Consider the following 14,817-nt stretch of genomic DNA (forward strand, 5'->3'; position numbering starts at 1 on the left):
AGCAGGAAATTATTTACAACTTCCATGCTGTACACATAAACTGTTTACCTTGAAATAGATGAATTTAGGCGAAACAGAAATTCTACTAAAACCGAAGATTCTGATAAAGCAGCACTGTTTTTGTGATAAAGTGACAGCCATTACTCTGAATTTCACAAACTTGTTTTGTACTTTGTAGTGAATCTCCGAAGGTTGGCTGCACAGACCAAATACGTGAAACTAGGAGCTAGTAATTCCAAGTACTAACAAAGATATGTACTACTCCCTCCTTTTCGGTTTAGACCTCTTCAATGGATAGTTACTTAGATGAGGGGGGTTTTTTTGGAAAAGGAGGAAGCACCCCCGGCCTCTGCATCTGGTAGATGCATGCGACCATTTTATTTATTATTCACAAAAATCTTATAAGATAATACAACAGTAAGCCCGAGGCCACCATCTAGACGACACATGTCGCTACTCCTATTCTTTTGATGAAGGTGTGCCGAATGTCCGGGCCAAATACCAACAGACATCGCACGAAAGCCTAATATCTAACGCCGGATGCCCCATCGAAGCCAGATAGGCGGGATTGGGTAACACTCCGGACCGGCACACTATCATTGAGTACCACATGCACACGCTGCAAAGGGCCGTCACCTTCGTCTTCCATCGATCCATCCTCAAAGCATATACTGACGCATCGACCTTGTCAGGCCTCTCTGCCATCGACGTCACCACGATGCCAGACAACGTCGACCTCCGGCGCGTGTCCATCGCCACACATATGACGCCAAGCCTCCACTGCTCCATGCCGCCGAGAACCGCCGCCTTGAATATGTAGAAATAAACACCGCTCCACCGAAGAAGTTGTCTGCTGGTCCCTCGAGCCCGAGTGCATCTCCAAGAATGCCTCCCCCAAGGGGGTAACGACACATGATTGCCGCCGTCATTCGATCAACTGATCTAGGGTTTCTCCCGGAGGTATTAAGTGGGGTTGGGAGCTTCATCTCGATGATGCCTTCATGAAGGAAATGATGATTAGGGCATCGTCATCACCGGCTCCGGCCAACGACCGAAGACCAAGTTTTCACCTGGATCCATCCCAAGAAATCCACCCGACAACTTGTGCACTCTCTCGACCGCCTTCAAAGCCCCAGATCTAGCCGCCTAGATCCGTTGACCAACCGCAACAGCAGTGCCACCATAGGAGCCCTGGCGCACCGACCACTGCCTGAGTGTGCCACCACTGGAGCCTGCGAGGAGGACTCCCACCCCATCTCGCCAAACCGCGAGAGCCGCCGAGATGGATCCCGGACGCTCGCCACCGTCTCTGATCTAAACCAATCCGTAGTAAAAACCACGAGACCGCCGATGCAGATCCGCCTTGGACAGGGACTACACCACGCCATGCCGCCGCGGGAAGCCCGAGCTTCACCCGCCACCACCTTCCAGGGCCGCCGCCCTCACTGCCCACCGGAGCTCGCAACCCCACCACGAAGCCACTGAGCCCCACCTCGCCGTCGCACGCCGCCCGCCGCAAACCAGCGTCCGCGACTCCACCATAGAGCCGCCGAGCACTGCCCGCCGACGCGGCGCGCACCACATCGAGGGCCAACGAGGGCGGAGGAGCTAGATCTAGCCAAGCCCGACCAGGATCCGGCCTCTCCCCGCGCTGATGCCGCTCCCGTAGCCCTGCATCTCGCCCGCGCTCATGGCGATGCAGACAGCGCGCGCGCAACACCGCGGAGAGGGGAGAAACAGCCCCGCCGCCACCTTCCTTGGAGCACGCGCGGACTTCGCCAGCGGCCCCTCCAGCGGCGGCGAAGCGAGGAAGCGGGGGCCTGGCGGCAGCGCTAGGTTTCTTGGATCAGGGGAGGAGGAGATGAGGCAGCGATGGAGTAGGGGCCTAGCGGCGGCGGCGCGATGATGTGCTAAGCACATTATATAGTTTAGCTATTATAGTCTTCAATGCATAGGTGCTTAAGTTGTTGTTGCTAAGACTATCCATAGTGGGAGTAACGTAGGGTTTTTTCGATAAAGGGCTTTTCATTGAATTGAAATATCAAGTTGACACAATCGCATCAAAAATCACCCGGCCTCTGCATAACTAGATGCACACAACCAAAAGTTCGAAGAAGTAAAGATCGAAATAAACTGGCCAAAATCCAGAAGCAAAGATAAATAAAGCCCAGCCTATAAAGGGGCTGATCCTATCCGAAGATCACACCGCCATCCATGGGGGTAGAAAATCTCCCAGGCAGAACGCTCCAGCCGAGTAGACGCCATCATAAAAAGGTCTCTATCCTCCGGCTTCTGCAGGATAGACCACGTACGGAGCCATCGCGAGCATATATGAATAACCTGCATAGGAGATGAAACACATTTACGGTTAAAAACAATGTCATTCCTGGTGAGCCAGAGTGCCCAACATAAGGCAGCCGCCCCCACAAGAATGTGAGCAGAAAACTGTTTATCTATACCCCTCAACCAATTGCCGAATATATTCCCTGCACTATGTTGGGGATATAAATTCGAAGCTCTTTGGACGATGGCCCATACAGATCGTGCAAACTTGCATTCAAAAAATAAGTGTTTAATCGACTCATCATGGTGACAGAAAACACATTTTTTGCAACCTTGCCAATTTCGCCGTGCCAAATTGTCCCTAGTTAAGATAACCCTTTTATTGAGAAACCATAGGAAATTTTTTTACTCTTAGAGGAATCTTAAGCTTCCACAGTTTTCTATTATCAATTGGGACCTCATTATGTACCAAGGCATCATACATGGATTTGACCGAAAACTTTCCACTATGATGCAATTTCCATCGAAAGATGTCTGGTTCCTCCGACAGCCGAATGGCTCCCAAACGGGTTAGCAAATCCTCCCATGCTGTCAAACGAGGTTCAAAGGGCGTTCTACGAAAAGAAATATCTGGGTTTTCTTGACCCAACACTTGCTTAATCGTGATAAACTTATGTCTAACTATCCGATATAAGCTTGGATATTGCACGTTTAGGGGGTTGTTCCCCAACCATGTGTCTTCCCAGAGTCGTATTTGGGAGTAACGTAGGTAGTAACATCACACATATCTAGATAAAATAGATGATATGACAAGCAATAAATTAAAAAAAGAGGCTTGTGGTAACATAGCTAGTTACCAGTAGTATGAGTAACATCACACATACCAAGGTAAGATGAGTCTATAGCCTAATAAATGAAGTGTCACATGTTACCACACATATGTTACTCCCCATTATAGAGGTAGTAACATAGAGTAGTAACATGAGCATGTTACTACTCTATATTACTACCCATTGTGGCTAGTCTAAGCTCCCTTCATTTAATGAATTAAATATTAAACTCTTTCATGTATTGGTGAGCTTGCTTCATTTAAATGTTTGGCCTAAGTTTGCGCGCTTGGCATTGGTTTTTTCTCGGGTCATCAAAACCATCTCTCTCCTCTTAATTGTCTTGCCACATCAGATTTTTTGCCTACATGGCAGGCTTAACTTCAAAATCTCTTCAATTAAGGCTGGTCACAATGGGCAAGAACATAGTCTAGTAACTTACACACTTCCCTAGACTATGTTACTACCTCCACAGTGGGTAGGAACATCTATGTAGTGTCATGCAATAATGTATTTATTAGGTTATAGACCCATTGTTTCTTGGAGTGTGTGATGTTCCGGTAACTTAGCTAGTTACCACAAGCACCTCTCTCTTTATTAAATATGTGACACATAAGCAAAGTTGTATTTGGAGTGTGTGATGTTACTCCTAAGTTCCTCCCCATTGTGACCAGCCTAAAGTAGATGATGAATGGTGAATTAATTTCGTAATTTGCAAAAATACTTAATTAGTACTTTTATTTTTCTTAAAAAAAATATGTATATTGATGCATTAATTACACTACATGCATGCATGACCACTAAATGATCAAAACTTCTACATGCATTGCTGAGTTTTTTCTTCATCCTTGCATACAGTGATTTAATACACCTTAAAATCTGAACATGTAATGGTAAATAATAGAATTGCGGCTTATAAATTGAAAAAATAAATATTTTTAAGATGAGCCCTATAAACCGGAAATGAGGGAGTAGTACTCATCCAACGCAGCTAGTACAAAGCTGATCCTCACGCTACTGCTAGCAACCAATCCAGCATAGGCTAATACAAGAAACTAATCCAGCGGAGCCGCTCCTAGCCAGAAATAGTTTCATTGATTGCAACAAAGTCCTACCAAGACATAGGGGCGCTGCTCATGGCTGGAAGAACGCCCACAGAGGAAAAATAAACAATAAACGGGGGATTCCTACACCCGCCCTTAGAGCATCTCTAATGGCTGTAAAAACGCGCGCATGATAAAAGTTAGTTTTAGCGTGCGCGGACTAGTTTCGTGCGCTCCAGCGGGCGCGGGAAACTCAGGCGCTCGAGAAAAGATAGCGCGTGCACGAAAATGCGGCTGGGCGCGCTAGTTTTGGCGTGTGGCGTCCAGCGCGCTTTATAAATGCAGTGCCTGCCACGCGCGCTCCCATCGCTCTCCACCTCGCCACGCGCCCTCTGCCGCTCACTCCCCGCTCTTTCTCGCCTCGTCGCCGCCGCGCCGTCGGGGGCGTCCGCGCACGCCCCTCCGTCACCTTCTCCTCCGAGACCCGGTCCGGGGAGATGCGCCTCGGCCTCGGCACTTTTGAGACCGCCCACATGGCGGCCCGCGTGTACAACGCGGCGGCATGGCGCCTCTGGCGGCCTCGCAGGAAAATGAACTTCCCGGAAGTGCCGACACGGGAGCTGGCGCAGGAGCTCGCGCCTCCCCCGCGGCTTATCACCGACGCGGATCGTCACGACAACCGGAGGTGGGAGCGCCATCTCGGCCTCGCCGAGAGGGACGAGAAAGCCATGGAGTTGTGGCGCCAACGCTTCCCGCAGGACGTCATCAATGAGCGCTAGTTTTTCGCGGAAAGGAGGGAGGAGAGGAGGGCGGAGCGAGCCGCCTATCGCGAGGACAGGCGTATGCGGAAGGCGGCCGCTCAATTCAACATCGACCTAGGAGAAGCGTCGTCCTGGGACTCCGATGACGATCGGTATCTTGACGCCTCCATTGAGACCTCGGAGGAGGACATCACCAAGGCGGAGTGGAAGTCGGAGGAGCAGGATGGGAGTAGTAGTTGAACTATCTATCTATGCTATGAACTATCTATATGTCGTTTTTGTTTATCGTTTATCTATCTATATATCTTTTTATTTATCTATCTATGCCTATCTATGAAGTATCGAGTCGGAGTCGAATGTGTATCAAGTTGAAGTAGACGGAGAAGACGACAAGTAGTAAAAATATAACGCGTCTGCCGGAGTGGCGTGCGCACGCAATTTTTTGCAGCGGCCGTTGGAACCAGCGCTCAGCGTGGTAAAAACTGACTATGAAAATAATGTAAATGTTTTTTTAGCGCGCCCGCGCATTGCGCGCTTGTTGGAGCTGCTCTTACCTGGCTTCAGAGGCAACTGCCTGGTAGCCGCAAGAGGCGCATCCACAAGAGGCACAACCAATCAGTGATCCAAGAACCCTCAGGCCTGGTTTGGTTGCATGGAATCCCTTCGAGATCCCCGCTGATTTCCCGGGTCACAGAACCACGGGCTGAGTTGGCCCAGGGAGATCGGTCGTGCCATTTGGACACCGATGTGGGGGAGGGATCCCGAGCCTTCCCACGGACTTTCCTCGGGAGAAACATCCAAGCCTCGATAGGCCGGGAAGGAAAGCCCTCGCTCGCTCTCGCGAGCCGACGCCTCACGAGCTTCTCCCTCGGGCCACCAGGAACAGTGCCTCCACTTCCCTCCGGCGAAGGCCCCCCAAGCTCTATGCCTGCCGGTTCTTCTGCCCTCCGGCGAAGGCAACGACAATGGCCCGGCGGCCGCACTTCTCCTTCTCCAAGATCCATCCGCTCTCTGTCGCGTCCGTGAGGACGACGACGCGGCGTTCTGTAGAGGTGCTTATCTAGAATTAGTTTTATCCAATTCTAGGCAATTCTATAGAGATGCTTAGATTCTAGATCCATCTGACTAGCACTAGCTCAAGCATCTATGATGTCCAACGCTAGCAAGTCTAGATCCATCTGACTTACAAAAACAGAGAATTCTATATTCTGGAACCTGTTTTTAAAATTTTGCATGTTCCCTTCCCTCCCCTTTGGTGTCCAAATGGTAACGGGGTACTTTCACATGGTGGGAGGAGGCTACCCTGTGAGCTGGGAAATTCCTACTTCGGGGTTTACTGCCCAGGTTTTTTCAACCCCAACAACCAAATGAGGCCTCAAGGTTGCGTATTTTCCTGCGGATTATCATTTGAAAAATAAGTTGTGAATCAAGAGTGACTCGAACCAGGAAAAAGAATGGGTCAAACAAATTTCTTTCTCTTCTCGTTTATTGCATTTTTATTTTCATCCATTTTTTCTTCTGTTTTATTATGATTTGATTTATCGAAACTTATGTCAAGTTTCTAATACATGGTAGATTTTTGTGTTCATGAACTTGTTTTTCAATACTCTTTGAACAATTTTATTTCATATATACAATTTGTTTTTGAAGAAAATCCATGGTTTACATAAAAAATACAATGCATGAGTATAATATTTGTATACATAAATATATTTAAATAAAAAACTATATTTTTTAAAATCCATTGATTTTTTTCTTAAAAATACATAATAAAAAATAGTTCAGGGATTAAATTTTCTTACACATATATTAATTTCAGCAAGTTTTATTTTCGGTTTTTTATCTCCTTTTCTATTCCAGTTTTCTTTTTTTTCTTCCATTTTCCTTTCTTTTTTTCTTCTATTTTATGAACAATATGTTTCCCTTTTCCTTTTTTCCTTTTCAACTTATTTTGTAATTTTTCTAGAATTCTGGTGGGTCATCTTGCTGTATATCTGCAACTAAGTTTATTTTAACGTGTTATGCCCAGAATATGTCTATTTCAATAAGGGGCTACGTTGGGGATAAAACTGGTTGTGACTCGCCGAATAACAAAGCAGTGGACAGTGTGGATATAATTGAGCCTTGAAATCAAAATTTTGAGAGGTACCTTGGGCCACCCATCAAATAGTTTGTACCTTCAACACTCCTGCTACCTGTATGGAACTGGCGAAGACAGAAGCGTGATACGATACGAAATTACCATTCTACACCCGAGCTCAAATGCTCCTGATGTGAACAGTAAAATGAAAAAAATGAAAAAATTCACAAACTACTGAAATTTTTGTGTGGCACATTTTAAGAAATGTTTGTTAAAATAAAAAAATAAAAAAGTTCACAAAATACTGATTTTTTTTGTGTGGCACATTTTAAGAAATGTTTGTTGTGTCCTCGCAAAAAAAAAAGAAATGCTTGTTGTGCATGCAAAATTTCATCACGAAATCATATTGGTAAAAGTCATGGCAAAACTAAAATAAAATCAGAGCTCCAAAATGCGTTTGAAAGTAACATTTTTAGAGCATCAATTTTGTTTTTTTACCACGCCTTCCATCAATGTCATTTTGTGATGAAATTTTACGTGCACAACAAACATTTCTTGAAGTATGCCACAAAAAAGTTCAGAACTTCTTGAAATGTTTTTTTATTTTACTGTTCACATAAGAAGCATTTGAGCCCAGGTGTAGAAACTCCACGTCCAACACATTATTGCAACACCTCATGCAGTTGCAGCCTCCTCTCCTAAAATAAGATAAGGGTTCCTCTACTTCTCGTTGGTGCCGCCGTCGATCCACCTCTTCTCTGGTGGCCTTAGGGCCAATGGGCACGGCAGATCCAGGCCCTTGCCGTCGGGAGCGCTCCGTTTTTAGATCTTTTTTAGTTTTATTAGGATTTTTGCCCTGCTCAGGAAGGTGAGACAAGGACATGAGATAAGATTCTCCCTGCCTACCCCCCCTTCCCGGCGGTGCGTTTACCATCATCGGTGAGCCTATGGAGGTGTGTCTTCGGTCGATTTGTCTTGGTGGATTTGCTCGGATCTGGTCGTTGTTCGTCTACGTCCGTGTGTCTTCAGGTTGAATCTTCTGATCTACGCTATCTTCATCGGTGGCGGTTGTTGTTCAGGTGCGCTGGTCCTATGGGTCGATAGCACGGCGACTTACCGACTGTCTAATACAACAAGTTTTGCCTGGCTCGGCAAGGGAGGGGCTATGATGGCGGCTCGCCGTTGGTTCGCTTCGATGCTTGTAGTTATCGCCAATTGGTTTGCATGTACTTTTTTTACTATTTCTGATGTTCGTTGTACTGTCATGGTTGCAGATGAATAGGTTGAAAGTTTTCCTGAGAAAAGAATTGGCCAATCGCGTTCATATATGTACGGATTTAACTTTTTGGAAATTGCAAGCAACCGAGTAGATGACGCCTAGGCGTAAAAGGTCAAGGAATTGAGCAATGCTAGAAGGAAAATCCTATTCTTATGTAAAGGTTTTACAAAATTCAAGCGTACTACTCTCTACTCCCTTTGTTGTTAAATCTAAGTCTTTTTTTGAGATTCTAATATAGACTATATAAAAGTGAAATGAATGAATCCACTTTAAAAGATTTATACTCCCTCCGTTCGGAAAAGCTTGTCCCTTAAATAGATGTATCTAGCACCAAGTCAGTGCTAGATACATCCATTTGAGGGACAAGCTTTGAACAAGCTTTTTTGGATGAAGGGAGTATTTAGGAATGGAGGAAGTAAATTGTAACTGCTCTCACGTTTTTAGCCAACTAATGGACTAGTGTGTACAAGTTTTTTTGAAACATGTACGTACAAATAGCATTGCTCATGCTACAATTACGAGAGATTTAAACCTACAGATTTACTATCTCTGTAAAGAAATATACGACCTCTGTAAAGAAATATATGTAAGTCATTGAGTGCACAATACCCCTTCGCTCCTACCACACAAGGAAAGGCAACGGGCGTTAGGGTTCCTCCCGCCTTCTGTCGGCGTCGCCACTGATCTACCTCGTCCTTGCCGGCGGGAGGGCTTCGCTTTTATTTTTTGGGTTTGTTTAGGGTTTGTGTCCTACTCAAAAACATGTGGCGGTGGCGGCTCCCTGAAGGTAGCATATGGTTCTCCCTACCTAGTCTCTCTCTGGTGGTGTGTCTATCATCGCCGGAGGGGGCACGTGGAGGTGCGTTTCCGATGGATCTCGCGGGATTTGTTCGGTGTTTGGCTTCAGCGGATCCACTTGGATCCGATTTTCATTCGTCTATATTCGTGTGTCTATATGGTGGATCCTTCTGATCAACACTTCTCATCATCGACGGTGGTTGCTGTTCTGGTGTGCCGGTCATGTGGAGCATTAGCACGACGACTTTCCGATTGTCTACTACAACAAGGTTTGTCCGACTCCGGCGAGAAAGAAATATAATGTTTCAAATCATTGCTAGGGATCTAAAACATCTTATATTTCTTTAAAAAGGAAGTACATGATTTCAAAGAAAAAAGAAAAGAAAAGAAGTGGAAGTGCATGGTAACATTTGGTTGGAAATCATGATGCCCACACAGTAAAATTTAGGATTATCGTGGCCAATTTTCCCGAAGTTTGCACCTTCGGCTCGAAACGTTCGCGCACGCTGGTTTGCCGCCTCCATCCGCGCGCGACGACGCTGACTGCCTGACTGGACATGACCTTCGTGGCTGGACCTTACCCGCGGTGAGGCCGGCGCCGCCGGACACAGCATGACCCATGCATCCATCATGTGCTACCGGTATCAGTATCAGATTCGTTCTGCAACCATTCGTTGTGACGTTTCGCTGTAAAACACTTAAAATGATATGACTAAACAAAAGGATACCGGCATCCGCTATTTTGATGTATGTGGCAACTAATACGTGTGGGCGTATTTGATTGCCAACAATAATATAATCTTGCACTTGTCTGGCAAGCATCTCTTGCGTACAAAATTCGGTAGCGTGCCGCGCGTGGGCATCTCATCCCATGCCGCCAGATCTCCTGAACATTGACAAACATTGATGCTCGATGGATGTTCATGCATTCGCTTTGATGGCCACGATCGTCCGCAAATTGTGTGCCGTTTTCTTAGTGACTGCTATTTCACCATGATCATATTTTTTTTTGAGAAACTTCACCATCATCACATATGCGGAGATCTAGGCATCGGACAGCATCCGCGAGCCATGAGGCCAAAAATCCACTGACCTTGTTACTTACTTTCACACTTTTCATAAATTAATATAAGAGCGTTTAGATCACTACTTAAGAACAATAAAAATCCACTGAAGTTGTTTACAGAGGGAGTATAATTTATAGAACAACAAAGGAAAGTGCGGCCAAACGTGATTGCGGAGTTTATCTGGTCTAAAATTGTATTCCAGGATTATTTATATTGATCCAAATGACTAATAGACTTTGTCGCTTACAACGTGTTCGTTACAGCGAGAGCGATGGAGCACTCCTTACTGAACTTGGAGTCCTCGTCGGCCAGCGGCGAACTCACGCCCAGCTCGCGAAACCCTTCCTCGCAGGTCTGTGGCGCGTCCGCAGCGGCGCTGAGGTTCGTCAGGGCGTCCTGGAACTTCCCCGACGAGATGCCCCTCGCCGCCGCGTCGAGCTGGTCCACGGCGCTCGAGTACAGCTCGTCGCAGTCGGCGAGCGGGCCCTGGATCCTCCTGTCGTCCCCGTGCGAGGCCTTGATGGTGGCGATGCGCCTGCCGGTGTTCACGGCTGCCGCTCGGATGATCTTCGTGGCGATGACGGCCAGGCCGCGCTTGTCCGCGGTGGCGCTGTCCTTGCACGCCTTGAAGAACTTGACGCAGTAGTCGTAGCCGAGGTCCCTGTTGCTCGCGCTGACGGACTTGCAGGTGTCGTCTAGAGTGGAAGCGGCGCTGGATGAGACGAGGAGGAAGAGGAGGAGGAGGACGGCGAGCTGCGAGAGAGCTTGGGAATGCCTCATCATCTTTGCGCTGGTTTTAGTGGTGGTTGTGTCAGACGTTTTGTCTTTTGGATGTGGAGGGAGCCGATATATATAGGGACGGAAGATCCTGCTAGGAAATTCAGGTGGCGTCCGCTCGATGGGAAATTCGGGTATGATTAACTGTAGACGCCGGGGGCGTGGACCTCATCGTGGAGCTCAGTGACTGCGACTCCGGCTGGACCAGTCGTGTAGGTATCTGATTAGATGGAGGAGGACGAAGCAAATCTCTGGACAAAGCTCAAATTTAAGCGCTAAGAGTAATAACAATGTAACTGTACTGTAATTATAACAGGATGGACCAAGTACTGTACCTGTTGCTTGAACGTGTAAATGTCTTCAAAATCTTAACTGCAACATTAACATCACGTGCAATATCTGGTTATTAGACGGAACTTACGGTTGTTTTATAATATAAACCACTACCTAGCTTGTTCTGAAATTGAGTTAAAACCTATATTATCTTTGTCTCTTTTGCAACTTCTGATTTCGATGATCAGGATTATCGTCTAACCCGGCCGGTATGCAGAAGACGTGGGTTGGAAGTATGCAAAAGTTGAACGATAATGCACACGTATTGATGTGCTCCCTCCGTTCCTAAATATTTGTCTTTCTAGAGATTTCAAATGGTCACTACATACGGATGTATATAGACATATTTTAGAGTGTAGATTCACTCATTTTACTCCATATGTAGTCACCATTTAAAACCTCTATAAAAACAAATATTTAGGAACGGAGGGAGTACATGAAAGATGACAAGAACAAAATTAATAGATGCACGTTCATAATCATCGACATGCGTATGTATCCGTTAAAGGAAAATGGAGTAAATTAAATGGGCTTGGTGTTCTGTTAGGGTGTATACGTGATGGTGATTTTTTGAGGGAAAACCTGATGGTGAATTCGTGACGAGATGGCGTGTCACGGTCATGCCCCAATCCCGATCGCACTCGCAGACTGACTTGCCTCATTGCCTGAGCGTTGGCGCCGCTGCCGTGCAGGTCGATCCTTACGCGTTGCGCCGTTAGCTGCCGTGCGGCCGTCTCCTGGCTGCTGGACTTGGCTGCTCGTCAGATAGCGATCGATCGGAAGCAATCAAACCAGCCGACCGATCGGAGAAGGAAACGACCAACAGCATGTGACCCGGGCTCGAAGCCCAAAACTGTATCTAGCATCACACATTGTAGTGAGAGAGCAAGCCAGTAGTATTCTCATCCGGCATGTACTCCCTCCGGTCCTTTTTAGTTCGCATATAAGATTTGACTGAAGTCAAACCTCATAAAATTTGACCAACTTTATAAAAAAACTACCAACATTCACAATCTGAAATCAATATCAATAGATGTGTCATAACTTAAAGTTTCATATTGTATAACTTTAGTATGGCAGACGTTGATATTTTTTCATATAAATACAGTCAAACTTTGTGAAGTTTGACTTCAGAGAATTTTAATATACAGAGTAAAAAGGACCGGAGGGAGTACATTCTCATCCAGCAAGATCTGGACAACTACACCCCAACACAACAAGGTCAGAGAGTGACCTTCAGTTTAATGCAAACCCTTCCTGATATGCTCTGTGTCACTAAGAGATATAGGAACTAGAGATAGAGAGATAGAAGATAGAGAAGATAGAGATAGAGATAGAAGAACCAGAGATAGATTTAGAGAAGATAGAGATAGAGATATGTACTTAATTATTTTGCATGCATCTTTTGCGAATAAAATTAGTTACCCTGCATTTCTCTCCCTTAGAGCATCTAAGGCCCGAATTGCCTAATCCAGATCCCTATACGTCTGCCGATACGCCCGCATAAAGTGACCGGACATGCCTCATGCAAACACAAACACAAAGAAACCGGAATTTTGCCATTTGCAATCATAAACCGTATTTTTGAAACATCAAATACATGAAAACACATGCACGTCGATCATTTTGGTCAAACAGTGCACACAAATAGAAAATTTCAGGTCCGGCGGGGTTGGGGGTTTAGTGTCACCTCGCTGCACGAGGAGCGATGCGGCCGGCTTAGATAGCCGCATCATGCAAAAGCAGTAATCTTCTCTCTCAGTATGACCATCAATGCCCCCTTTGTGAGGGGTATGAACAGCCGAGTCATAGTTCATACTCTTCACAACTTCACAAAAGTGAGCGTTGATGGCCGTTCACATTTAGAAAGTTTTTAAGTTAAATCATTTTTCCACTCATAGCCATCATTCCATGACGAATTCATCGATGATCTAGAAGTAATGACCATGGGGCGGCGTCCGGTAGTGGTGACCTTGACCGATTACGGCTGTATGGACGAGGACAAACAAAGAAGAGAAGAGGGCTGGTCCGGCAAGGTGGGAGTGAATATGGGCGCGCGGGCCCTAGCGATCATTCTGATGTTGCACATCCGGACGTCCCCATACCCCCCCCCCCTCCACCACCCAAAAAAGAATAAAAAAATTGGTGCGGGCCCGGCGTTTGGGCTGGTGGAAACCTGGTTTGATACTATTTTTTTCGTCCGGTCAATGCTGGTTTGATACTATTTTTTTCGTCCGGTCAATGACCGGGCAACCTGCTCGAGCATTTAGGAACGATATGGGAGTCTGGTTATACATAATCTTGTGGCATCAGATCTCCTAAATAAGGATGAACATTAATGGGGCACATCCATTTCCTCCATCAGCGCCATCGTACATAAAACCGTGCGCCATGCATGTAAATATGGACAGATGGAGTATTTCTATTCTGTAAGCTCCAGAAAAATAAGAAATCATAAAATTAATTCTATAAGCTCCAGAAAAATAATAATTCAAGGCAATTCTATAAGGAAACAAAATTTCCGTCCAAACATATTTGCAAAGTTCACTGATTTGAAATTGCAGGTTCCAAGAGTTTATTTGGTCGATCCAAATGATCATGGACTCGCAGCTAGAGCAGTTACCACGTTAGCTACAACATGGTGGTTATGGCGAGCGCGATGGAGCAGCCCTTGGAGAACTCAGCGTCCTCGGCGGCCAGCGGCGACACGACGCCCAGCTCGCGGAACCTTTCCTCGCAGGTGTCCGTGCCCAATATCACGGCCGTGAGGTTCGTCTTCGCGTCCTGCAAATTACCCGACTTGACGCCCTCCGCGGCGGCTTCGAGCCATTTCAGCGCCGCCGTGTAGTGCATCCGGCAGTCGGAGAGGCGCCCGCTGACCTTCTTGTCCGTCACCGAGGCCTTGAGGGCATCGATGCGCTTGCGGGTGTTCGCGGCCTCTCCTCGGGTGATCTTAGTGGCGATGACGACGAGGCCGTGCCTGTCCGCGGTGGCGCTGGCGCTGTCGCCCTGGAAGAACTTGATGCAGTAGTCGTAGCCGATGTCCTTCTTGCTTGCGCCGACGGACTTGCATGTGTCCTCTAGAGTGGAAGCCTCGGAGGAGACGAGGACGAAGAGGAGCACGAGGAGACAGGAGGGAGCTTGCCAATGCCTCATCATGGTTTTTGGCACGACTATAACAAATCGTTTGTAGATGGTGCATATATATAGCCATGATTGATACAAAAATACCCCATGAGTATATCAATCTTCCAATTTGAACAAACCAATGAAAAAGGTATGTATTGCAAATATATTATGTTCTGCTATTAATAAATTACTCCCCCGATCCATATTAATTATCGCCGATTTAGTCCAAAGTTGTATTAAATCACCGAGAATTAATATGGAACATTACTCTCTCCGATCCATGTTAGTTGTTGCTCATTTAGTATAGAGTTGTACTGAATCACTCAGAATTAACATGGATCATTATTGTCTCCAATCCATGTTAATTGTTGCTCATTTAGTATAAAGTTGTACTTATCACTAAGAATTAATATGGATTGGAGGGAGTAATTATGTTTCCC

The 14,817-nt window shown here is 46.3% G+C and overlaps 2 protein-coding genes across 2 annotated transcripts; both read right to left on the bottom strand.

Annotated features, from left to right (window-relative positions):
• Positions 1 to 10,313: 10,313 nt before the first annotated feature.
• On the bottom strand, positions 10,314 to 10,972 carry LOC123186053 (putative invertase inhibitor). The gene has a single exon (XM_044597848.1). It carries the CDS (start codon positions 10,919 to 10,921, stop codon positions 10,382 to 10,384), a length of 540 nt encoding a protein of 179 aa, XP_044453783.1. The 5' UTR covers positions 10,922 to 10,972; the 3' UTR covers positions 10,314 to 10,381.
• A 2,798-nt stretch (positions 10,973 to 13,770) lies between these two features.
• Positions 13,771 to 14,442, bottom strand: LOC123186055 (putative invertase inhibitor). Its single transcript, XM_044597849.1, has one exon. The coding sequence runs from the start codon at positions 14,405 to 14,407 to the stop codon at positions 13,880 to 13,882; it is 528 nt and encodes a 175-aa protein (XP_044453784.1). The 5' UTR covers positions 14,408 to 14,442; the 3' UTR covers positions 13,771 to 13,879.
• Between the last annotated feature and the right edge of the window lie 375 nt (positions 14,443 to 14,817).

The sequence above is a fragment of the Triticum aestivum genome, chromosome 2A (genome assembly GCF_018294505.1).
Source record: "Triticum aestivum cultivar Chinese Spring chromosome 2A, IWGSC CS RefSeq v2.1, whole genome shotgun sequence".
In the NCBI taxonomy this organism is placed as follows: domain Eukaryota; kingdom Viridiplantae; phylum Streptophyta; class Magnoliopsida; order Poales; family Poaceae; genus Triticum; species Triticum aestivum.